At 42.5% G+C, this 25,796-nt stretch overlaps 1 protein-coding gene across 37 annotated transcripts in view; it reads right to left on the reverse strand.

Moving 5' to 3' along the window:
- The window catches only part of RIMS2 (regulating synaptic membrane exocytosis 2), a 341,566-nt gene extending 316,701 nt beyond the window's left edge, over nt 1-24,865 (reverse strand). For 20 of the 37 annotated variants that reach the window (XM_059671964.1, XM_059671956.1, XM_059671942.1 and 17 more), the window contains exon 1: nt 24,338-24,864. In XM_059671964.1, the coding sequence (XP_059527947.1) occupies nt 24,338-24,513 (176 nt within the window). In that variant the 5' untranslated portion in view covers nt 24,514-24,864. Of the gene's footprint in view, nt 1-24,337 lie in introns of all 37 variants that reach the window. The other 17 variants (XM_059671957.1, XM_059671958.1, XM_059671968.1 and 14 more) reach the window with 2 other exon arrangements.
- Nucleotides 24,866-25,796: the final 931 nt, after the last annotated feature.

A 25,796-nucleotide genomic window follows, 5' to 3' on the forward strand; every position in this document is an offset into this window, starting at 1 on the left:
TCCACCACCTCTACTGGGAACAGAAGTTTCTCCTAAGGGAAAAAGCCTCACATGCCCAGCTCACCTCTTTGGGCTTCCTTCTTCTCCAGGATTTTGTCCCCATAGTCTTCACTGATGGGTTAGCTCTCTGATACCTTCACACAGATGATTTTTATATGTGATCCATATTTTCTAGTTGTTCTCAGTGGGAGAGTTAGTCCAAATTGCCTAATCCACCATCACCAGAAGTGCACCTCTCAATTCCTCTTATCTGTAAAATGAGGATAATAATGACAACTTCCTCAAACATATTATTAAAGGAGATCAGAGTGCCTATTACATATTAAGAGCTCAAGAATTTTTGGCTATGGTTTCCAGTTACCTTTTGCTAATCTAAAACTAAGCTCAGTTAATAGATTCTTGTGATTCTGCCTGCCTAGTACCCACTGTATTTAACACCTCAAAATTCCTTTGACAAATTAGCCCTCAACTATTGAGTAATCTTGATGGAGCTGTCAATCAAGGTGCCGTGTCCTCCTCCTCTGATGAAGAATGGGCAACTAATCAAAGCTAGGGCAGATCAGCCTTTCTATTGGTAATGTGACCCTTAAGAAAATAGTGAAACTGATCCATACAAACAGCAAGTAGCACCATAAACAGGGCATTCATTAGTGTCTGAAAACTAGCTATCCAGAGCTATCCCGATTTCTCTCTTTTCCAGGGACTAGTTACTCCACTTTATGACGACTATCCAATACTCTTACCATAAATATATTTTCTTCTATACTTAACCAGGGTCCATTTTTTGTTGCTTAAAACTAAAATACTTAATTGATACCCCAATGAAGAACTATCTCACTTTCAAAGGCTTTCTATGGGTCCCTGTGACTTAATCTTTCTGTTAACCAGAAAAAATAAAGCGCCTTTATTTATTTATTTTACATCACTTAGAAAGTTGCAAAAATGCTTCTTCTCTCTAGTATGACTAAAGAAGCAGTATTTTGTAACTTCTTTCTGTGCTGGTTCTTTATTGGCTCTCAAGTCCATGCCTGCCCTCCCATGCTCTCCTTTTACTTCAGAGGGAGTTAGAAGTCTATATAGACTACATTTCCCATACTCCCTTAATAGCTGGTTTCCTTATGTTCTGCCACAGGGCAACACTGGTAAAAAAAAAAATTAGATGGCAGGAGAAGATAAACCATTTTATTTCCTTCCTTCTGTTTCTTGTTCCTACAGAGACAGCAGCAGTATTCCAGGAACCTCAGCAGAAGTTTGATCATGGACTCTGGCTCCAGCAGCAACAGCTGTACCAGATAACTATCGTACAAATGCTGGTTACTGCGAGAGCAGCGCAGTTCCAGTAGGGGTAGCAGTGGTGACTATAGGCGCTAGCATCCTCTGAGATGAGTCCAACATCATCAACGAGACTACAGGCTTTTTCATCACTAGATGCGCTGGCTCCTGAGCTCTCGCAAAGCAGACGCAGCTCCAGGGGCAACAGCGATAGTTCAGCAATCGTAGCATCACAGTACTTACGGGCTCTGTTTAACACCATTTCATTTTTTAGTCCTAGAAGTGGTAGTGGTTTCCTGCAATCGGTGATCTTCCAGCAAATTCATCACCCACTTTTTGCTTCTCCAGACCAACCAATTCTTTTGGTAATTAATTCCCAATATTAAATTCCCTTTGTCTGAAGTATTTAAAGTGGCTCTTGTTTTCCTAATTATACCACTTTTCAGTGTCTTGGGCCTCTTCTTTTTCTATTTTTCCATTTTTTGTGTTTCTTTTGGCCACTCATTTTTTTCACTCCATTTTTCTATCCTCTCTCTTCATTTTTTTCTTTCTTCTTGACCTATTTTTTAAGTATACCAATAGTATCTATGTCATTTTTTTATTATAATGACATGGCAAAAGAGGTTGGAACGTTTTCAATTTAATTAATCAGTAGTTCAAGTACAAAAACAATATTTTCCTCAGAGACTATAATTTCATTAAAATCTTTTTTATAACCACAAATGTCAATATCTAAAAAATACTTTTTAAACACTACCACAGTTCACCACTTGAGTGGTAACATCATCTTAGCCCAAAAACTCAAAGTAACAACTTGAATTAAACTGCAAATTATAAATCATAGCCTTAGGATATATTTCATGTATCATTTCAAAAGTATGATCACCTATATATATAAAAAGCTAAGCGACTGGCCGACCGGCCAGTAGCTATGATGCACACTGACCACCAGGGGGCAGACGCTCAACGCAGGAGCTGCCGAGTGACAGCAACTTTGCAGAGTGCCCTCTTGCACTCCGGGACCCCTTGGGGAATGTCAGACTCCTGGTTTCAGCCTGATCTCCACAAGCCAGGCCGAGGGACCCACCTGCTGGAGGGACCTCACTCACTCCTCAGACCCCCTTCAAGCCCTGGCACTGCCCCAGGTGTGGCTAGCCGGAAGGTTGGCTCTAGGGCAGCCGTGGGCAAACTATGGCCCGCGGGCTGGATCCAGCCCATTTGAAATGAATAAAACTAAAAAAAAAAAAAAAGAGAGAGACCGTACCCTTTTATGTAATGATGTTTACTTTGAATTTATATTAGTTCACACAAACACTCCATCCATGCTTTTGTTCCGGCCCTCCGGTCCAGTTTAAGAACCCATTGTGGCCCTCGAGTCAAAAAGTTTGCCCACCCCTGCTTTAGGGTGTGTCAGGCCCATCTTGCCCAGTCCCACCTTGCCGTCCACCTCCTAATTAATTTCCTTTCAATATGCACGAATCCATGCACCAGGCCTCTAGTTATCCCATAATAAACAAGGAAAGCTTGGTGCATGTTTTAGAAGGTAACAGTAAGACAAGTCAAGATATTTTAACTCATCTGAGAGATTTTTTTTTTAATCTACTAGTTTGGGAGACAACCAAGATGGCAGCATAAGGTATATACCTGTACTTGCCGTCCCCCACAACCACATTAAAACTACAACTAAAAGACAAAATGGTTATCATCCAGAACCACGAGAAAGCTGGCTGAGTGGAAGTTCTACAACTAGAAGGAAAGAAAAAAGCACATTGAGGCTGGGTAGGAGGTGCAGAGGCGCCAAGAGCAGAGGTACGGACGCACGCAAACCGGGCTGCACCTGAGGTTTTTTTCAGTCGGGAGATACAAGCCCCCGACTGCACTGAACTCGTTTCTGGCAAGACTCTAGGAACCCAGACTCCTACAGGGAGAAACTGGACTGTTTGGCATTGGGTCAGAAAGCGAGGGTGGCTTTCTTGCAGAACTGCTCACAGGGATCATCATTACTGTGAGGGCGTGGGACTTGGGGACGTGGGGACGGGGAGACCTGGAGACAGCTGACGGACAGGCATCGCTGTTTGCTCCGCCCTGGTGATTCTCTGAGACCCCGCCCCACCCAATTTACAACCCCACCCAAGCTGTGTGCAGTGGCGCAAAGGAATCGCCTGTCCTTTTGCAACCTAACCTAACAAACTGCAGCTGGGTCAGAGAGCTCCAAAATTTCCAAACCCCAAACGAAGAGGAGAAATCTGCAGATCTCGCGGTAGTTCCTGCTGGGTGGACTCACACAGTGGTTGAATTTGCACCTCCTTGGAGATCCAGGAGCCAGTGTACCCAGTGGTCAGATACCAGATTTCAACTCCTCACATCCATAAGTGACACACTCAAGAGACAGACTCAATGAGCACCAAAGCCCCACTGAAGCAAGTCCTGCCCCATAAGGATGTCTCCAGCACAGCAGTTCTTCCACTATAGACACAGCAGGTCCTTGCAATCAATTGGCCTGGAGGTCATTTCCTCCCAGGGATACCAACAGCAATCAGGACTTAACTATAACAAGACTGTGCAGCCAGCCCACAAAGGAGTGTACTAAAAGTGTGTTCACCTCAGGTGATTGGGGAGGCTGAGCCACTGAGCCCAATAGGACACCTACCACACAAAGCCACTCTATCAACACAGGGAAGCAGCCAAAATGTGGAGACAAAGAAACATGTCACAAATGAAAGAAATGGAGGAAAGCAAATTACTGTATTTAGAGTTCAAAACCACAGTTATAAGGTTACTCAGGAATCTTCTACAAACCTCCGAGGAACTTAGTGAGACCTTCAAGGATCTTAATGAGAATACCAAAAAAATGGAAAAGGACCAATCAGAAATTAAGAATACACTGACTGAAATAAAGAATAATATACAGAGATCCAACAGAAGACTAGCGGATCCCAAGAATCAAGTCAAAGATTTGAAATACGAGGAAGCAAAAAACACCCATCGGAAAAAAGAAAAGAAAAAAGAATCCAAAAATATGAAAATAGTGTAAGGAGCCTCTGGGACAACTTCAAACATACCAACATCCGAATTATGAGGGTGCCAGAAGAAGAGAGAGAGCAAGATACTGAAAGCCTATTAGAAGAAATAATGACAGAAAACTTCCCCTGCCTGATGAAAGAAATAGACTTACTAGTCCAGGAAGCCAAGAGAACCCCAAATAAGAGGAATCCAAAGAGGACCACACCAAGACACATCATAATTAAAATGCCAAGGGCAGCCAAAGCCGGTTTGGCTCAGTGGATAGAGCGTCAGCCTGCGGACTGAAGGGTCCCAGGTTCGATTCCACTCAAGGGCATGTACCTGGGTTGCAGGCACTTCCCCAGTGGGGGATGTGCAGGAGGCAGCTGATCGATGTTTCTCTCTCATCGATGTTTCTAGCTCTCTATCTCTCTCCCTTCCTCTCTGTAAAAAATCAACAAAATATATTTTTAAAAAATAATAATAAAATGCCAAGGGCAAAAGACAAAGAGCAAATCTTAAAAGCAGCAAGAGAAAAACAGTTAGTTACCTCAAGGGAGTACCCATACGACTGTCAGCTGATTTCTCAACAGAAACCATGCAGGCCAGAAGGGAGTGGCAAGAAATATTCAAAGTGATGAATAGCAAGAACCTACAACCAAGATTACTCTACCCAGCAAAGCTATCATATAGAATTGAAGGTCAGATAAAGAGCTTCACAGACAAGAAAAAGCTAAAGGAGTTCATCACCACCAAACCAGGATTATATGAAATGCTGAAGGGTATTCTTTAAGAAGAAGAAGAAGAAAAGGGTAAAGATAAAAATTATGAACAACAAAGGGACAACAAATACATATCTATCAACAAGTGAATCTAAAAATTAAGTCAATAAAAAAATCTGATGAACAGAATAAACTGATGAATATAATAGAAGCAGGGGCATAGAAAGAGAATGGACTGACAATTATCAGGGGGAAGAGGGTGTGAAGGGTGCAGGAAGAGATTAGACAAAAATCTTATACCTATGGATGAGGACAGTGGCGGGGGGTAAGGGCATGGGGTGGGGTGGGAATTGGGTGGAGGGGAGCTATGGGGGGGGGGGGAAAGAGGAACATCTGTAATAATCTGAACAATAAAGATTTATTTAAAAAAAATAAAATAAAATCTACTAGTTTTTCTAGAAGACAAAAATTCATCTGTTCACTTGAGATCACAAACCCAATTTAGCATCTGTTCAAAACTGAACTCTTGTTGAAACCAGAAACCTGGTATCTCTCTTCCCCACTCTAAAACACTCTCCATCACCACTTCCCCCACCCCACATCAATACACTCAATCCTCTCAAGGGCATGGCTCAGTGACTGAGTGTCAACCTGTGAACCAGGAGGTTATGGTTCAATTCCCAGTCATGGAACATGCCCAGGTTGTGGGCTCAGTCCCCAGGGAAGAGGCATGCAAGAGGCAGCCCATTAATAATTCCCTCTTATCATTGATGTTTCTAGCTCTTTCTCTCTTTCCCTTCCTCTCTGAAATCATTAAAAGTACCTATATTTTTTAAAAATACACTCAACCATGTACCCTTAAATTGCCATTACATAAAGAATAAAACCAAACTCTTTGCCCACATCATATAAGTCAGTCCCTGCCTAATTTGGCTGGCTCCTGCCTACTGGGGTCCATCCTCAATTTATCTACTTTCCTTATTCAACACACAGAGATAAGGAAAATAATCACTGGTCACAGAACTATTCAATCCTAATGCATCATACACACATGTGCATGCACAAAGTCCCTTTCAGTCCTTGGGCGATACCCCCTATGAAAGTTCCCCACCACATTCTTATCTCCTGTCCTCACTCTTCTTCTCTTCTTCCAGAGAAGTAGTTAAAATCAAAGTTAAGGACATCTTCCCTAGGCAAAGAATAGGTAACAAGTGTGTTAATATTCAATACAAAATTAAAGGTGGAACCTGCACTGTTTGACAGGGAATACATTAACAAAGAATGGATACTACAGATTCAAGACATGCCCCCTTCCTCCTATGTGCCTATGTGGTGAAGAATAAACCATCTCTCATGTTCGTTCTCTCTCTCTCTCTCTCTCTCTCTCTCTCTCTCTCTCTCTCTCTCTGATTTAAGACATGCCCCCTTCCTCCTATGTGCCTATGTGGTGAAGAATAAACCATCTCTCATGTTCTCTCTCTCTCTCTCTCTCTCTCTCTCTCTCTCTCTCTCCTCACATCCTCATTTCTGGCTACAACGAAGTGATTAATTCAAGTTTATCCTTAGGGTCAGCTTTTACACTATTTTTTGAGGGTTTTTTTTAATTTGTTGGGGTGACACTAATTAACAAAATTATACAGGTTTCAGGTGCACAATTCCACAACACATCATCTGTACACTGTATTGTCTGTTCACCACCCAAGCCAAGTCTCCTTCCATTACCATTTACCCCCTTATACCCTTCTCCACCTCCCCGCAATCCCCAATCCCCACACTGCTGTCCATGTCCATGAGTTTTTTTCTGGTTTTCTTTTCTTTTTTTCTCAATCTCTCCACACACATACACACCCAGTCCCTCAACCCCACCCCCAGCTGTCATCCTGCTCTCTGTCTATGGGTCTGTCTCTAGTTTGCTTGATAGAGTATTTCTAATACTATACTAAAATTCCCTGACATTGTACCCCTTCGTATCTCCCATCAGTACCTTGAAATGCTTTAAACAATGTCTTTAACTCCTTCATTAATTCATTACTGAGCACCTACTATGAATCAGGCACTGTGCTAACCTTAAAAAGGAATGGAGAGATACATCATCACACACAATTCCTGTCCCCAGTCTCCGCATAAACATAACTTATTAATAACTAGTTTAACCTGTAAATAAATATCTGCTCAAAAGTTATAACTTTGATTAGCCACTTGGAAAATTTAAAATTATTTTTTTATTATTTGCCATTTGAGAAATAATGATTATTCTTTCTCTAATGTGCTACAAATTGAGGAAAGAAGATTAAACAGTACTAGAGTAGCAGATGCCCAAAGAAGTTATACATAAGTGGGGAAATGTATCAAGTGGCAAACTAGGATGAACGCAAGATAGATTCCACCAAGTTTACTACTATTTTACTGGGGCCCCACCCTCTTTAGCATTAGACCTGGCATATAATAGAAACTGCACTGTCATTAGAAACATCATCTTTGGGCCACAAGAAGCACAACCCTGTTTTCAAAAGATTAGTAAATTTTTTCCTATTTTATTGAGACTATTATAAAGGAGCTATATCTTAAGAGGGTCTGTCAATGAAGTGATCACTCTTCTCCATTCAAACCCCAGGAAAATATTGGTGAAATTTAATTATAATATCAACCTAGTGTTCCTTAACCTTTCTTTTAAGGAGATAGAGTAAAACTCTTGCCCATTTTTAATATTATTCAAGTGAAGTTATACACTGAATAAATTCCATAAAGACAAACCACAAGCAACTAAACCAAAACTTGTGGGAAAACCTATGCAACAGAGTGGAGAAAAAATATTTTTAACAAATAATATTAGAGATTTTTTTCTTTAGGATAAAACTGTACATTTATTTAATAAAATACTGTGATAAGCTACTGCAGAATGGAACGGAAGCTCCAAGGGAGTAGATGGAAAGAAAAAAACATAGCTAACATGATATGCATAAAAATTAATAAAATTGGAGACTGGAGAAGAAATAAAGAAAAGAGAGCACAAAAAGAAGGTAGGGCTAATAATATGCCCATAAATTCTAAGCCACGTGGGTAAAAATGCTCTGAGAATTTTTAGAATGGAAAAGTATAATTATATTTGAATTATCCACTTCATTATCATTATCCCTAAATCTCCAGAGAAATGGTATTAACACAGCTGCCTACTATAAGTGAAATTTTAGAATTCAGAAAATAGGGCTGTGTCCCACATGTGTCTTGACACCAGGACAGAAATAAAAGCAAAATATAGAACAAAAAAATAAACAGTGGAATGTTTACATTGATTTTTGTTCAAGTGTTAAAAATAAGAATGGAGGAGAACCCATTTAATTGAATATGCATGGCATGTGACAGGTGATGAGGTAGATGACTGAAAATATATATTCATGGAAAAAAATGTATGATATCCTTTTAAGTAAAAAGCATTTATAATAAAGTACTAAGCAGAATATAAAATTATATACAGGGTAGGCAAAAGTAGATTTACAGTTGTTTTTATGGAAAATACAATAATCTATATATATAAAAGCCCAGCAACCGGACCAGCAGAATGACCAAAGAGACCTGAATGACCAATGGCTATGATGAGCACTGTGGCAACCAACCAGCCTGATCTGGGCCCCTATTGCCCCCCCCCACCAGCCTTGCCCCTGATTGGCCCCCAACGCCCTGATCTGGGGTGAGGCCAGCTAGCCTACAGCCCACAGCCCCTCCCCTTGGCCGGCCCCACCCCTGATTCCCCCCCACACAGCCCGATAGGGCATAGGGCAGGCCAGCTAACCACCTGTGGCTGCTCCCCCGCACCAGCCCAGCCGATGGGCCCCCATCAGGGCAGGCTGGCCGGACTCCACCTGTGCAGGAATTTGTTCACGGGGCCTCTAGTCCTATATAATAAAAGGCTAATATGCAAATCGACCAAATGGCGGAACAACCGGTCGCTATGATGTGCACTGATCAGGGGGCAGACACTCAATGCAGGAGCTGCTCCCTGGTTGTCAGTGCGCTCCCACAGGGGGAGCACAGCTCAGCCAGGAGCTGGGCTCACGGCTGGCAAGCACAGTGACAGTGACTCTAAAGATGGTCAACTGCCAGCTTAGGCCCACTCTAAGGATGGCCGACTGCTGGCTTAGGCCCACTTCCCATCAGTCAGACATCCCCTGAGGGCTCCTGGACAGCGAGAGGACGTAGGCCAACCTGAGGGACACCACCCCCCCCAAGGGCACATATTTCATGCACTAGGCCTCTAGTTAATAAATAATGATACAAGACTAAACTCAGTGGAAAAAGGAAGATAGCGGCATAGGTAAATGCCTGTACTCACTGCCTCCTACAACCACATCAAAATTACAACCAAAATACAGAACAACCATCATCCAGAACCACTGGAAAACTGGCTGAATGGAAGACCTACAAGTAGAGAAGTAAAGAAGAAAGCACACTGAGATGCGTAGGAGGTGCAGAGGTGCAGAACAGGCTGGTCTGGCCCCCACATGGGCCGCTTTTTTAATAGGGAGGGGGACTGTCTCTGCAGAGGCCATCCAAGGAGTAAGAGAAGCCAGCCCCACACCAGACCTCCAGCCAGGGTCCCAGAGCTGGGAAAAGAAGTCCCTATGGGCAGTAAGAACTACAGGCTGAAAAACCAGTGCAGATTGGGGCTCAGTGACATAGAGACTGCTGGAGACCCAGCTGCTCCTCTTAAAAGGCTGGCAACACGAACTGAACTTACAAGGTCCCGCTTCCTCTGAGCTCCAGCACCAGGGTGAGGCTCTGGGGGACACAGACACATATGAGGAGGAACTGGACTGTCTGGCATCTGGGCATGAACTCGGAGGCGGCTTTCTCCTAGAAAAGGTGTTCTCAGGGATCATTATTCCTATGCCGGGACCTCCCCGCCAGTCATGGGGCTGACTGGCAGCCATTTCTGCTTGCTCTGTCCTGGTGATTCCCTGAGACCCTGCCTCATCCAATGTATAACCCCACCCAAGCTGTGCACAGCAGCTTTTGCATATGAATGGCCTTTCCCTGCTCAGGCTAAAATCTCTCCACAAGCTACAGCTGGGTCAGGGAGCCCCAAACTTATCAATAAAAGGCCCAAGACCGGGCACCAGCACCAGCCTGCCTTGCTTCATAGCTGGGCCTCATTTGGGCACTTCCAAACCCGATACAAAGAGGAGGAATCTGCAGATCTCTCTGGAGTCCTGCTGGCTGGCCCCAGGCAGTGACTGACTTTGCACCTCCCTGAAGACCCATGAGCCAGTGTACCCAGTGGTCAGTGTCAGACCATACCAGATTACCATTCTACACATCCATAGGCAACACACTCAAGGGGAAGACTCCATAGGGGTGTCTCCTGCACAGCAGTTCTCCCACTGTAGTCACAGCTGGTCCTCACAGCCAATTGGCCTAGTGCAGGGGTGGGCAAACTTTTGGACTCGAGGGCCGCAATGGGTTCTTAAACTGGACCGGAGGGCCGGGACAAAAGCATGGATGGAGTGTTTGTGTGAACTAATATAAATTCAAAGTAGACATCATTACATATAAGGGTACGGTCTTTTTTTTCAATAGTTTTATTCATTTCAAACAGGCTGGATCCGGCCCGCGGGCCGTAGTTTGCCCACAGCTGGCCTAGTCACACCAACAGCAATCAAGTCTCAACTACAAGACTGTGGTTACAGCCCACAAAGCGGTGAACCTAGAGCTCCCAGCTCAGGTGACTGGGGAGGCTGAGCCACTGGGCCCTAGAGAACACCTACTACACAAGGCCACTCTACCAACTCAAGGAGACGTACAATCTCTACCCAATACATAGAAACAAACACAAGGAAACAGCCAAAATGCAAAGACAAAGAAACATGTCACAAATGAAAGAAATGGAAGAAAACAAACTACTAGATAAAGAATTCAAAACTTACCCAAGAATCTTCTAGTAACCACCAAAAAAATGGGAAAGGACCAGTCAGAAATTAAGCATACACTGACTGAAATAAAGAATAATGGTATATAGGGATTCAACAGTAGAGTATTAGATTCTGAGAATCAAATTAATGATTTAAAATATGGGGAGCAAAAAACACCCAAGCAGAAAAGCAAAGAGAAAAAGAATCCAAAATATAAAGGTAGTGTAAGGAGCCTCTGGGACAACTTCAAACATACCAACATCTGAATTATAGGGGTGCCAGAAGAAGAGAGAGAGCAAAATATTGAAACCTATTTGATGAAATAATGACAGAAAACTTCCCCTACTCATGAAAGAAATAGACTTACAAGTCCAGAAAGCACAGAGTCCCAAACAAGAGGAACCCAAAGAGGACCACACCAAGACACATCATAATTAAAATGCCAAGGACTACAGAGAGAGAATCTTAAAAGCAACAAGAGAAAAGCAGTTAGTTAACTACAAGGGAATGTCCATATGACTGTCAGCTGATTTCTTAACAGAAACTATGCAGTCCAGAAGGGAGTGGCAAGAAATACTATAAGTGATGAATAGAAGGAACTACAACCAAGATTACTTCATCCAGCAAAGCTATCATTTAGAATTGCAGGTCAGATAAAGACCTTCACAGACAAGAAAAAGCTGAAGGAGGCCATCACCACCAAACCAGTATTATATGAAAAGTTGAAGGGTATTCTTTAAGAAGAGGAGGAAGAAAAAGATCAAAAATATGAACAACAAAATGGCAACAAATACATACCTAGCAACAATTGAATCTAAAAATCAAAACAAACGAATAAGAAATCTAATGAACAGAATAAACTGGTGAATAAAATAGAACCAGAGACATGGAAATGGAACAGACTGACAATTCTCAGAGGGAAGGGGGGAGGGAAGGAGGGGGCAGGAAGAAATTAAACAAAGATCTTATATGCATATATGCATTACCTATGGACACAGACAATAGTGCGGTGAAGGCCTGGGGCAAGGTGGGAACTACGTAGAGGAGGGCAATGTGGGGACAAAGAGGGACATCTGTGATCATCTCAACAATAAAAATTTAAAAAGCAACAAAAAACAGGAAGAGGGTGAAGAGGAGGAAGATCCAACTACTTATAAAGCTACCTAAATTGATTAGATTTAGACTACAGAAATACCCCTATATTCTAACAAGACAAAAAACAAGATTAATAAAAGGGAAAATTTTACTAGAACTACTATCTTACATTGTTACAAAAGCCAGCCCAACTCTAAATAATAATCTTTCTGACTCTAGTAACTTTAGACAAAGGTAAAAGACAAGAAGCAAAGCCATAAAAACAAGAATTGAGATTAGAGTGCTGCGTGTAGGCCTGGAATCAGGAGTTCTAAACTGAGGATTAAGCATTGCTTGTAACAGTCTATCTAGTAAAGGTTCCAGGAAAGAGAACCAGAATAGAAACTGACTCTAAAGCGGAAGGCTATACCAGAGATTATTCATGAATCACAGAAATGAATGGAAATTGTGAGTAAAAGCCAGGATAAAACCAAGAAATGTGAACTGGAAAGGGTGGGAAATAGACAGTGTTTGAAAACACTGGAAATAGTGAAACATATGGTAAATTGTGAGACAGTAAATTGTGAGCTATGGCATGGTTATATAAATTCCCGCTGCAAAATCTGGTGGCAGATTGGAAGCATGTGTTCCAAAACAATTCCAAAAGATTCCTATTGAAGCTGAAGAAAACGAATAATGAGAGTTTTGTATCCTTATCATTATCTGAGTCTCTTCAAAAGGTGTTTTTAGCATAAGTTTTTATATTAAGTCACTGAATTGTTTATTCCATACATATCCCTCTTCCCTACTTCAATGCTAGAGAAACAGTAAAAATGTTATTATAGCTCAAAGAAAAGATTTATGAAAGAGGTGGAAGATGAAGCTGGAAAGACAGGTTGGGAAAGGACTGTGAAGGACCTTGTAAGCAAAAATAAGTAGTTTGAATTTTACCAAGCAATAGGAAGTCTAAAGAGGCCTTTAAACTAGGGGGTGGTTTAAATTTGATTTTAAGATGGTACAAGCAATGCAAGGAAAGCCCAGTATAGAGACAGAAGACCACAGAGTGGCAACACCAGTGGAAACACACTGGTGACAATTCTTACACTAGTTAGACTTTTTGACACTAACTCAATGAATTTATTGACATAATAGACCCTATTACAGCAGTTCTCAACCTGTGGGTCGCGACCCCTTTGGGGGCCAAACGACCCTTTCACAGGGGTCGCCTAAGACCATCGAAAACACATATATAATTACATATTGTTTTTGTGATTAATTACTATGCTTTAGTTATGTTCAATTTGTAACAAAGAAATTGGGGGTCACCACAACACGAGGAAATGTATTAAAGGGTCGCGGCATTAGGAAGGTTGAGAACCACTGCCCTATCATACTCTTATTTCTAAACTCTTCACTCAAATCAAATATGCCAATGAGATAAATTCAAATTTTTTAACATGACATACAAAGATAGGTGATTATAAATATTTAACAAAATCGTTGTGAAATTAATATGCCAATCATTATTTAACTTAACATTAAATATAAATTTCTTTATTTCCAAATAAACTATAGATAAATGATGGAACTGGGACCCTAAGCCAGATCTCTAACTCTTGGTTTTTATCACCATCCAAGACTGAACATGAATGAAACAACATTTTTCTGCATAAAGGGACATTCCATATTTCATGTAGCATGTAAATAGAAGTTAATGCAAAATTATAAAAATAAAGCCTATTTGTATCTAACCCTCAAAAACATTTTCCCTGCTGCTTAACATTGTTTTCAACTTCATTGTTTTACACACATGAATACCTTCATTGTGTGACCCGAAGTCAAGAGTACCAATTTTTATGTTGATGCTACTTTTCACTAAAATTCATAAAAACGGCAAAGCAAATAAAACAAAATTTTAAAGGGAGAATTTTAAATAACTATTCTAGAGATTGCCAAATTTTCTAATGCCAATCCTGTCAATCTTATAATTTTTTTTAATGTATCTCTGACTCTCCCTCCAAAAATGGTAGAATTGCACTTCTCTACCCTGAGGTAGGCATAATCATGTTAGTTAATTTGGCCACTGAAGTGTGAGCGGAAGTTGTATACACATTCTGAGAGGAAATTTTAAGAGACAGCTTGCTATTTACCACAGTCCCTCTTTGCATCTGCTCTGTGCCCCAGATAGCTTCTCCATCAGCCTGTGATCCCGACTAAGGACAACGTGGAGCAGAGATCCCAAGTGAGCCGAGAAAACAGAATAAACCTACGTTGTTTCATGCTACTGATATTTGGGGACGGCACCGCCTACTGTAAATGTATAAATGTATTGCCTCTCAGCGCCAAACCCACCCTTCCTTGTCCTGCTTTGTGACATTGGATCTGGACTATTTCCTCTTTACCAGTTGGCACCCTGTTACGCTTTGTCAGTAGAGGGAGCCAGAGGGACATTAACTGAATAAGGGGCTACTTGCTCTGTTTCTGGGTGCTTTGTAGCTTTTCTGGGATGCTTGCTTGCCAGGAGTGTACAGGACACCTGGTGGCACTCACCCTCCCAGCAGGGTTCACCGGCACCCCATGGGGGCATTTTTCCAACAGCTTCAGCAGCACTCCAGCAGGCAGAATCCCAACAAGTCTCGCTGACACCCCACTGGGTGGCTCCCCAGTGAACTTCCTGAGCACTCCAGCCGGCTTCTCAGAAGCCCCACTGACACCCACCCCCACACCCCCCAGAGGATGTCCTGCTGGTTTGCCCCAGGCTGTGACAGCAATGAGCCACAGCCACGCCCTCCCACAGGGGCTGAGTCTCAGCCTTAGCCGTGGAGGCAGGGGGCTCTCTCCCAAGTTTGCTCCTTGCTGGTGTACTGAGCCTCAGCCCTAAAAGAGGTGGCTGCTTAGTGCTATAGGTTAATCCTTTATATTAAAATGTTTCTGTTCAAATTACTATTTTAGTTTGTCTCCTGACTGGACTCTGATATCTAGTGGATCCTATCACATAACACTACTCTTTTTCTACTTTGCTTCACAACTACTTTTAATGTTTTATATACCTAAGACAATTTGTATTTTAAATACTGACATAAAGTTTAAGTCATAATACATACTGTACCTGTTCACTAAGTCAGACCTCTAGGCTAATAACTGTAAGAAAGAAAAAAACAGGCACCCTTATTGTAGAGTAAGAAATGGCTCTTCAACCGAACATTCCAAGAGAAACCATATTCTTGTCAAAGGTTAAATCCAAATCTTTATTTACTCGTACTGCAATATAAAGTACATGCTGAGTCTTTTTTAAATGATAATGAAAATACTGCATTTGGAAAGATTTCAAGAATTCTTCATACATTAGTCCTGTGACAATATTATTTATTCCTCCCTCTATAAAAATAAATACAATTATTAACGAAAATGACTAGTTAGCAAAAGCATTGATGTGCAGAGCCCAGAACAATTCACACTGCTGGTCCCCAGACCCCCATCCCTACCTCCCCCACCCACCCCCCGGTTAGAACAACATTTTAATTCAGGAATAAATTGTTAAATAAATAAAAAGTGAAGAGCGGATTGGCAGCGAATTGAGGGCAATAAAGTATTATGAACCCATGGAAAAGTGCATTGCAAAATATTATTTCAGAGATGTCACTCTGGAATTTGTATCTCTGAAAGCAAAATACATTTTTAAAAAATAAGAGGACAATCTCCAGCTTATTTTTTTAAATATACTTTTATTGACTTCAGAGAGGAAGGGAGAGGGAGAGAGAGAGACAGAAACATCAATGATGAGAATCACTGAATGGCTTCCTCCTGCATGCCCCCTACTGGGGATTGAGCCCGCAACTTGCGCATGTGCACAGACCAGGAAATAAACCGTGACCTCCTGGTTCATAGGTCGATGCTCAACCACGGAGCCACTGCGGCCAGGGCAACAATCTCTACTTTATAAAAAACATATACCCAAGTGGCACTCACTTGAGAAATGTACAGAGGATAATGGCTCCCTCAAAGATGTTCACATTCTAATTCCAGGAACGTGTACATCTGTGTTCTTACACAGCGAAAAAGGATTCCACAGAAGTGATTAAGCGAGGAAGAGTACTCTGGAATATCTAGTGGGCCCAATCTATCATATGAATCCAAAAGAGAAAAAACGTTCCCAGCTGTGGGCAGAGAGATGCCCACAGAAGTAGGGTCGGAGAGATGGCATCAGGAGGACTCAACACCCCACTGATATAGGAGGCCACGTGCAAGCACTAGGGAGAGGCAGGCCGCTAGGAGGTTAGAACAGCATTCAAGGAAATGGGAATCTCAATCACATAACCTCAGATAAGTGAATTCTTTCAACAACCTAAATGATCAAGGAGACATCCTCCCCCTCTAGCTTCTAGAGAGAAACACAGCCAATTCCTTTGATTTTAAGGCAGAAAGACCGTTCTCAGATTCTGACCTACAGAGCTGTAAGATAATAAATTCATGTTGTTTTAAGGCACTATGTTTGTTAGTAGTAGAAAACTAATACAAGAAATACTATTGGAAGATCTGGGTCTTTATTAAAGAAAGTAACAATGTCCTTTCAACGGGCATTGAAAAATTGGGGGTTCATAAAAGTATTTATTGATGATAAACTAGATTGATAATCTCTAGCTTAAATAGCCATCAATGGTATTTATTATGAACTAGGAATTCTAATGGGTTTACAAATGCAAACTCAATTAATCCTCATAACAGCTTCTGAAGTAGGTGTTATTATCCCCATTTTACAGACAAACACACTGAGGTACACAGCTACCAAGTAACAGCTGGGATTCAAACCCACATTTGTCCGACTCAAGTCCAAGCCCTTAAGCACTAGGCTCTTAACTGTTTTCCAGAAGACTTAATAACAGCAATGTGACGGGGGGGAAAATGGGTTTTGGAGTTAGAAAGATCTAGGTACTGATCTGTGTTCTGGTACTTAGAAGCTTTGTGACCTAGATCTTAGCACTTGGTAAACACTCAACAAATGCTAGTTCCTTTCCTCAATTCCAGGCATATATTCAAATTCGAAGAAAAGCCTGTGTGGATAAGTCTTAAGATAAAAACTGAATACTACACTCAAAGAATTTCCACTTCTTTCTTCCAGTTCCACAATATGCCCTCTCAGAGCTCAGCTAAGACAACTATGGTACCACAACAAGACTGTCTCTGGAGGTATCATGGCTCTCATTATTATATCAAAAATAGAACGGAACTCACTGTAAGAGCATTGCTAGAAAGTAAGGGGGAAATACTGTAAGACACTAAACATGAGCTACAGGTAGAGCAAAGAACCTCTGATGTTAGGCCATCTTAACCAGAGGTTACCTCGGATGAAACAGTTGATTACATGCACCTTCTGGTTGGCTTAACTTCGTTACCGTGTTAACTTGTTCTTGTTAACATACCAGAAGAGTGGCACTGCCCATTATACTAACATTCTTTATGCTAACATTCTTTTTTAATATATTTTTATTGATTTCAGAGAGGAAGGGAGGGGGAGAGATAGAAACATCAATGATGAGAGAGAATCATGGGTTGGCTGCCTCCTGCACGCCCCATACGCAATCCGGGCATGTGCCCTTGACCGGAATTGAACCTAGGACCCTTCAGTCCGAAGGCTGACGCTCAATCCACTGAGCCAAACCGGTGAGGGCTATACTAATATTCTTTATACCCTTTATTAGCCACTTATCAACTGAACCTGGTCAAAGATGCTTTCTCCTCAAAGGTGCATACCCTTCTGTACTAGCTGATCATTTAAATGTCTGTGCTCAAGTCCCCTTGATTTTAAAATTCTGGGTGTGTTTTTTTAAGCATACCTAGAAGATGATCCAATTCCACATATTCTCTCTGAAGATCCACTGAGCTTTCCACCCCTGCAATACCACCTTCGCCATTGCTCAAGGAAATTTCTGTTGGTGATGGTTTCTAAAATGTTAACAACTATTTCAAGTAGAAAAATATTCCACACCATAGCAAAAAAAGGGTGGACTATCACTAGGAAAAGGTGGCTTAAACTCTCACATCCTTGAACAAATGTTTATTAAATGAAATGCTTTTTAATGGAAAAATCATATTTACTAAGTCTATTTTGTTTCAGTGATTTCATTTGTTGCCCACTGCTTGAATTAAATTAAGAGCATACACCATATGTCATAGCCAATAGCTCTCATGTTCAAGAGAAGTAAACAATGAAACTTCTTTACCATTAAATCCCAAAGGAAATCATTTCCTGAGATTTTAGCTGCTATCCACTCTGTTAGGCAATGCCAGATTTAATCATTCATTCAAAAAAAACATTGATATCCACTTACAATGGACCACCCACTGGGAACACAGTCCTTTAGGATTAAGTCCAAATTGAAAGAACAGCATTACCAACAGTGCTTTAAGCTCTGATCCTTGCCTTCTCTCCAATCTCTTCTACTGACTCGTTTCTGTCTAAACCTTCTGCTGCAGACTTTCTGAACCACTTCAAGTGAGTTTCCTGACCATGCACTGACTCTCTTTTACAAATGAAAGGTAAAGTTGGGGGGCTGGGGACAGGAGTTTTAATATTAGTCTGATAATACAGAGGAGGAAACATGGGCTCAGAGGGTTCAATAACGTAAGCTAGTACTTAGTTATCAATCGGTAAAGTTTGAGGTCAAAGTCCATCTGGTCCATCACCTTTGCCTCTATTACCTCCCTGTTCATCATGCAGTTTAATCAGTTCTTTGTCAATATGTATTGTCAACAAGAATGTATTAATTGTCCTAGTTACCTTAAAATATAGAACATATATAAAGAATTTACTAGGTACTTTCTCATAAAATGTCAATTAAAATCTTAGAATGCATTTTGAATCCTTAAAAACTATAGGTTTTCAATTTTTGGCAATGGCCATGGTTATTTATATATATATATATATATATATATATATATATATATATATATATATATAATCATTTTTATTTAAAAGTCTGCATAATTAAATTACATCATTTATCTGACATGCCACATTCTTAAATCTTCATTTAGCTATAAGAAGAAAATATGGTAGTTCTTTTTAAATATTAGAATGAGGGAGGTCGCCGAAACCGGTTTGGCTCAGTGGATAGAGCGTCGGCCTGCGGACTGAAGGGTCCCGGGTTCAATTCCGGTCGGGGGCATGTACCTTGGTTGCGGGCACATCCCCAGTGGGGAGTGTGCAGGAGGCAGCTGATCGATGTTTCTCTCTCATTGATGTTTCTAACTCTCTATCTCTCTCCCTTCCTCTCTGTAAAAAATCAATAAAATATATTTTAAAAAAAATAGAATGAGGGAGGTCATTCTAAGTATACCGCCAATCTCAAGCCACAAAACAAAAAGTAATATATTCAAATACATTTTTAAAAAATCCTGACCAGTAAAACAAGGCACAAACAAGACTGTAAAACAAAAGACGTATAAAGAGCTTCTCCAGATCACTAAAAGTGAGCAATAGAAAAAGAAACAGAAAAGGCTCTACACAAATGTAAAAGGTCCTCACTGATAAGAAAACTGCAATTAAATCAACAATGGCATATTTTTCACCAAAATATTGGCAAAGATTACCACACACTGAATTAGCAATGATGCTGGAAAGTCTCCCTAGTATATGTCACTTACGTATACTTCCTCTATGAAAGTAAGTTTGGGAATATTTATTAAAATTTAAAATATGCTGAACTTTTGACCAAATAATTCCATTTCTAAAAATTTATCCCCATGATATATTCATACATATGGGAAAATGATATATGAATAAAACGTATTTAACATAGTGTTTTTTCTAATGGCAAAATAATTAGAATCAACTTATCCAAAAATATGTACTAGTTAAAGAAATTACACAACATATGTAAAATGGGATATTACACAGCCATTAAAATGAATGAGGCAACTATATATTAATGGGTGTGGAAATTATCTTCTAAAAAGTAAACTTTCAGGACACATTTGTGTTTTTTGTTTACACACATATATCCATACATGCATGTGCACACACAAACACAAAATATTTGATATATACACATATCTACTCTTCGACACAGAATTCTTTTGCAGACTATACAATATCCTGGCAACAGTAGTTGCCTCTGACTAGGGGAAATAATTAGAAATTTTGTAAGAAACTGTACTATGTCCTGTATATATACAGTATATATATGTATGTATATACACATACATACACACACATATTACCTAATAAATAAAGAAGTTTACAAACTAACTTTGGAAAGCACTTACTAATTGATATTAAAAAAAATTGAATTACTAAAAAATTGAATTACTAAAAAAAATGTAGAACTGCTCATCTGTTTTAAATATAAGCTAAATTATTACCTTGTTCTATCAGGAAAATTTTTACTTATTATCTTCCTTTATTTGGGAAGGAAATTATCCCCTTGACATTAACAGAAAACCTAAACTGAGATCGAAGAAAAGATAATTTACACATCAAGAAACATAATTTCTAATTTGTTACAAAAACACCTCATCTGAAAGACTGTGATATGCACATAGTAGAAATTCAATAAATATTTACTGAATGAATACCTTTCTATTGATTTCAGTGGGTTTGTGTTCCTCTATTTTTTTTTTCTTATATCACCCCACCCTCCCTCCCCCCTAAAAAAATAAAAATAAAAGCCTCACTGGAAAATAGGAAAATAGAAATTTTTAAATTATGTTTTTCTTAAAAATAAATAAATAAATAAATTCTCCATTTTCCCAACAAAACTGGTAAACTACCTCAATAACTTACCACAAGTCAAATCGACATTACTTATTAGGTAACTACTTTGCACAGGTCTTTAAGGATGCTATAAAACACAAACTCCAATAAGTTTATTCTTGCCCTCAAGAAGTTTAGAGTCATGAAAAACAACTTAAAAGGCTTAAAAACATTAATCAGTAAAAGGACACTGTAGAATTTGATGGAATTATCCAAGCTGAAAATATTAATGGAACACATATGAGAGTAAAAAAAGGAGTATTGATCTATTTAGGGATCTATAGATATATAAAAATGCTTCCAAAATTCTAGTATCCCACTCACATGTAAAATGGTATTAGTTGATGGTGACAGAACTTCCTAGGTATGTGGATGTTCAGCTAGGCTTGGAAGACATTGCTAAGAATTAAATATAAATAGTTTTCACTCTTCTGGCGCCCAAGGCAATAGATTACTATAGTGGTCTCACCTCTCCCATTAAAAATATCTCAGGCCTGAACCTCTTAATACACAAATATTTATAAGTAAATTATATGTATCTTAATATTGTCAATCTACATATTAACTATTAGTAAAGCTCAATTTCTTTTTCAAATAAAAATAGAAATGTAAATGTAATTTTAAATATTTTTTCCTGTACTCCCATATATCATCTTATAATGCATACCCAACTTTGGATGAATACTTAACATAACATAGAAACTCACAGATCATGCAAAAATATTTTCAAATAGTTCCAATTTTTCACACATCCAACTTTTTCTAACATAGTTGTTAAAAGATAGCAGGTATGAATTTGATTTTCAGTTTATTTCTCTCTGTCCATGACCTTCTTTCAGAATAGATGTTAACATGAAATTAAATGGATATCACTAAAGAGAAACAAAGGATATAGTATAGTCACAGCCAGATATTTGTCCCTTCAAAGTTAATGTGAATAACAGCCATTGAAGAATACTAGTATTTTTTCTTATATACAGCATGTGAAATTTAATATCCTATATTGATAATATATTACTTCATAAATTATCAAATTCTTGAAAATGTTTTGTCTCTTGTTATTATAATTATATATAAAGTCTATTCTTTTTCTCATTTTCCTGGCCTACTGTTATTTTATTACAAAAGATAAAAGCACTTTTAAAAAACATATATAATAACATTTGAAATATATTATGTTTTAATCTCCAAATAAGTTATCGTTAAAGTGAAAACAAAAATAATTCTGAAGCCATGTAGGTCATTTTGAGCTATGACCTCTTCCAAGACTAAGTTAGGTAGAAATGCACATATATATTTAAAATAAATATGAATATACTTTTATCAATGTAAATTCATAGACTGAATACATTTAGATAATATATGTTGCTCCCTAAATTGTAAAGATATGAATGCACAATTGTATTATATGTAGGTTTATGTGTACCCACCGAAATAGCCAACCCTTTCACAACTTTTTTCTGGTATAACATATTGTTTGAGTAATTCTTAATTCAATATTCAAAAGTTCATTTAAAGTTCTATATATACATTAGAACAATAAATAAATTTGAAATTATAGTGAGTTTCCCAATAAGTGCTATTATTTAGCATTCTATAATGAAATAAAAAATACATTCTACATTTAAATATGTGGGTCGAATAAATAAAACTATTTTATTTGAGCATCATTTTGGGAACACTAATTTTATAGCAATAAAATAAAAATATATATTAATATATCTAAATGCCCAGCTTTAAGTCATCCAAAGTTTGGAATTGTCAGTATATGTAGCAGAGTGAAGTCAGGGACATGCTCAAAAAAAGCTTTTACAAATAATGCTTTATTCTTCTATCAGTTGAAATAAGCTACTTAAATCTCTTAATCTTTTTCATCTCCAAGCCTACTAATAAATCACAGTCCCAAAAAGTAGTTCAACCCAGAAATGATCTTTGAAGAAGCAATTCTTCTTTATTTCAGTTAATATGTGAGAAGTACATTTGCTCTTAGTCCTTAAGTATCTTTTGATAAATGGGATTTTTCTCAAACATGTACAAATATTTGATGCATTTATCATAAATTATTTAAAGTAATATTTTTCACTAAATACTGTAATTATAACAGCAGAAAATTATTTCTTTGTAAGTGTATTAAAGACTACTGAAGGCCTGGCAGTGTGGCTCAGTGGTTGAGCGACGACCTATGAACCAGGAGGTGACAGATGGATTCCGGTCAGAGCACATGGCTGGGTCGCGGGCTCCATCCCCAGTGTGGGGGGTGCAGGAGGCAGCCTGTCAATGATTCTCTCTCATCATTTGTGTTTCTCTCTCTCTCTCCCTCTCCATTCCTTTCTGAAATCAGTAAGAAATGTATTTTTTTTTAATAAAATCATAGGGAAGAGAAAATACATGTTTTTAAAAGACTACTGAAGTCAACAACCTGTTTTTTAAAATTTACATGATTAGAGGTTAGTGCTTTCGTTCCTACATAGAGGAATTCTACACTTTCCGCGGTGTGTTCCTGTGGAGAACATGGGAAAGTAGATGTGATCGCACACAAAAGAACGGCCCCACTTCGGCATAGAAACTGTACTAAGTTCATCTGTTAGTGAAAATTCCAGTAAAAAGAAAAAAGTTGAGTTTGGGGGGAAAAAAACATAAAAAGGTTACCCATCCTCTGCACCATCGCCTTCTCACAGTTACTGAGAAATCAAATCACCGCAAAGCATTTAAAAGCAAACCTGTAGAAACAGATCGCTTGGCTAGACTAACAAGCAAGCGGCGCCCAGCTCCGGCTGGACAGCTCCCGGTGCTGAAGTTGCCGCCGCGAACCGACGCCTGGCCGCCGCCGACCCTCTGCCCCCCGCGGCCAGACCCCGGCAGCCGAGGCTGTGAGTGGGAAGCACCCCAAACTGCAGTCGTGGTAGGCACGGGAGTCTCTTTAGATTTCGAGTCTCGTAAGGATTAAGCAGATTTCCTAGTTGCAAACAGGAAGAGCAGCGGAGCGCAGGGTGCTGGAGCCGGCCGCGGGGGAGGGGTTGAAGATGGCGACGGCCGCACACCCACCCGAGGCGCCCCGCGCACAGGTCCCTCGCCCGCGCCGCCGCCTTCCTGGCCTCGGCGACCGTGGGCCACTCGGCTCTTCCCCGCGCCGGGGGCCGAGCCGCCCTGCGGCAGCGCGGGACGGGCCCCCGGCGCCCGCGTCCCCGCCCGCCTCCGCGGGGCCGGCCCTGGCACCTGTGCACGGCCATATTGGATCCGTCGCCCCGGTCCCGGCTCCCGCGCGGGGGCGACGGCCGGGAAGGCGCGCGGAGCCGGGTTCAGCCCCGACCCGGGCCGGCCCCGGAGCCGAGGCGGCCCGCGGGGAACTCAGGCATGACGCTCGGGAAGATGACCACGTCCCCCGGCTCGCCGCCCTCGCCTCCGCCGGCCTCGGCGCCCTCCCTCCCTCTCCGACACACCACCCCGCGCTCACACCCCGCAAGCAGCCCGGCCGGCGGCAGCCTCGTGGCCCGGGCGCCGCCGGCGGGAGGGAGGGCGGCGATCCCGGACGCGCAGGCGGCCGCGGGGCAGCCGCCGTGGGGGCGGAGGGCAGGGAGGGAGGCGGGAAGATGGAGCTGGGTCCTTACTTGAGCACCGACTGCTCCTTCTCCTCTTCTTTCTTCTGCCGGTCCATGACGGCCAGGATGATCTTCCTCTCCTCCTCCGTGAGGTGGCTGAGGTCGGGCATCTCGGGCTGCGGAGGCGGCTGGGAGGCCGCCGGGGTGGCAGCCGGGCGGCCCCGCGGCCCGACCGGAGCCGACATGTTTGGCGGAGCCTGACCGCCCTAGGGACGCGGGGAGGCCACTCCGCTGGCGGCGGCGGCACCCGCGCGGGCGGCTGGGGCAGCCTCCGGCGCCGGGACAAATACATACAAATCAATGGCCTTCAATCCGAGGCGACAGCCCCCCGCCCCCGAGAAAGAAAGAGCGGGGGGAGGGGAGGGGAGGGCGGGCGCAGGGGGAGGGAGGCTGGGGAGCGCGCTCCGGGAAGCGTCTCTCCAGCCTCCGGGGGCGCAGGGCTGGCAAGTGAGCGGCTCGGGTGAGAGGAACGCGGGAGGCGAGGCCGGGCCGGACGCGGCGTGCGCGGGGCGGCGGGGAGGGCGAGGAGTAAGGCGGCGGGGACTCAGGGTGGGGTGACTGGAGGGAGCGGGCGCGAGGGCGGCGCGCGAGTGTGTCCGGCCGCGGCGGGGGCGGGGGGCGCGCGCCCCTCGAGGGGAGAACGGCAGCCGCGATCCAGCCGCCCGGGGAGTCCCCGCCACTCGCCCCGAGCGCTGGGAGGCAGCGTCCCGAGAGCCGCAGGGGCGCCGAGGCGGGAGCGGAGGATGGAGGGGGCGCGGGGCTGGTTTCCCGGGGCGGGGGGGCGGGGGTCGCGGGGCCGGGGACCCTCGGGGCTAGAGCGGAAAAGCGAAAGCGGGAGGAGGGACGACCAGGGCTAGCGCCGGACAGTCCCGAGGCTAGGGCCCCAGCGAACTCGGACGCCTCGCAGGGTCGGGTGCCTCTCCACCCACATCACGCGCGGCCCGAGGTTCCTCCGCTGCCGCCGCCCCCTAAGTCCGTGGAGTCGGCGCCGGGGGCCGCTCGCTCCCTACGCCGCCGCCGTCCGCGCCGCCTCCTCCCTCCGCCTCCCGGCTCCTCCCGCGGGACCCGCGTCACCTCCCGGCAGCCAGGCCCAGGCCCCACGGGCGCCCCGCGGGAGGCGGCCACCCCTCCCGAGTGCGATCTGCGGCTGGGGCCCGGCAGGAAGAGGCGGGGAGGGGAGGGGTGGGGCTGAGGGCCGGGGTGTGCAGAGAGTGAAGCGGGAGGGGGCGTCCGAGGGCGGGGCGGGGGGGCGGTGAGCTGGATGGGGGCGCCCAGTGGGTCAAGTCGGGAGGTAAAGGAGTGGGGACGGCGGGGGGAGGGGCGGGGGAATAGCAGGTCCGGAGATGGGGTGTAATGGGGAAGTAAGGGCGCCCACAGTTTTGGAAAAGCGGGAACAGTGGGGGAGGAGAGCGCCCTGGTGTGGGGCTGGAGGTTAGAGTGTGAGCTGAGCGCGGGGAGGGGCTGCTGG

Source organism: Myotis daubentonii, chromosome 17, assembly GCF_963259705.1.
Source record: "Myotis daubentonii chromosome 17, mMyoDau2.1, whole genome shotgun sequence".
Lineage (NCBI taxonomy): Eukaryota > Metazoa > Chordata > Mammalia > Chiroptera > Vespertilionidae > Myotis > Myotis daubentonii.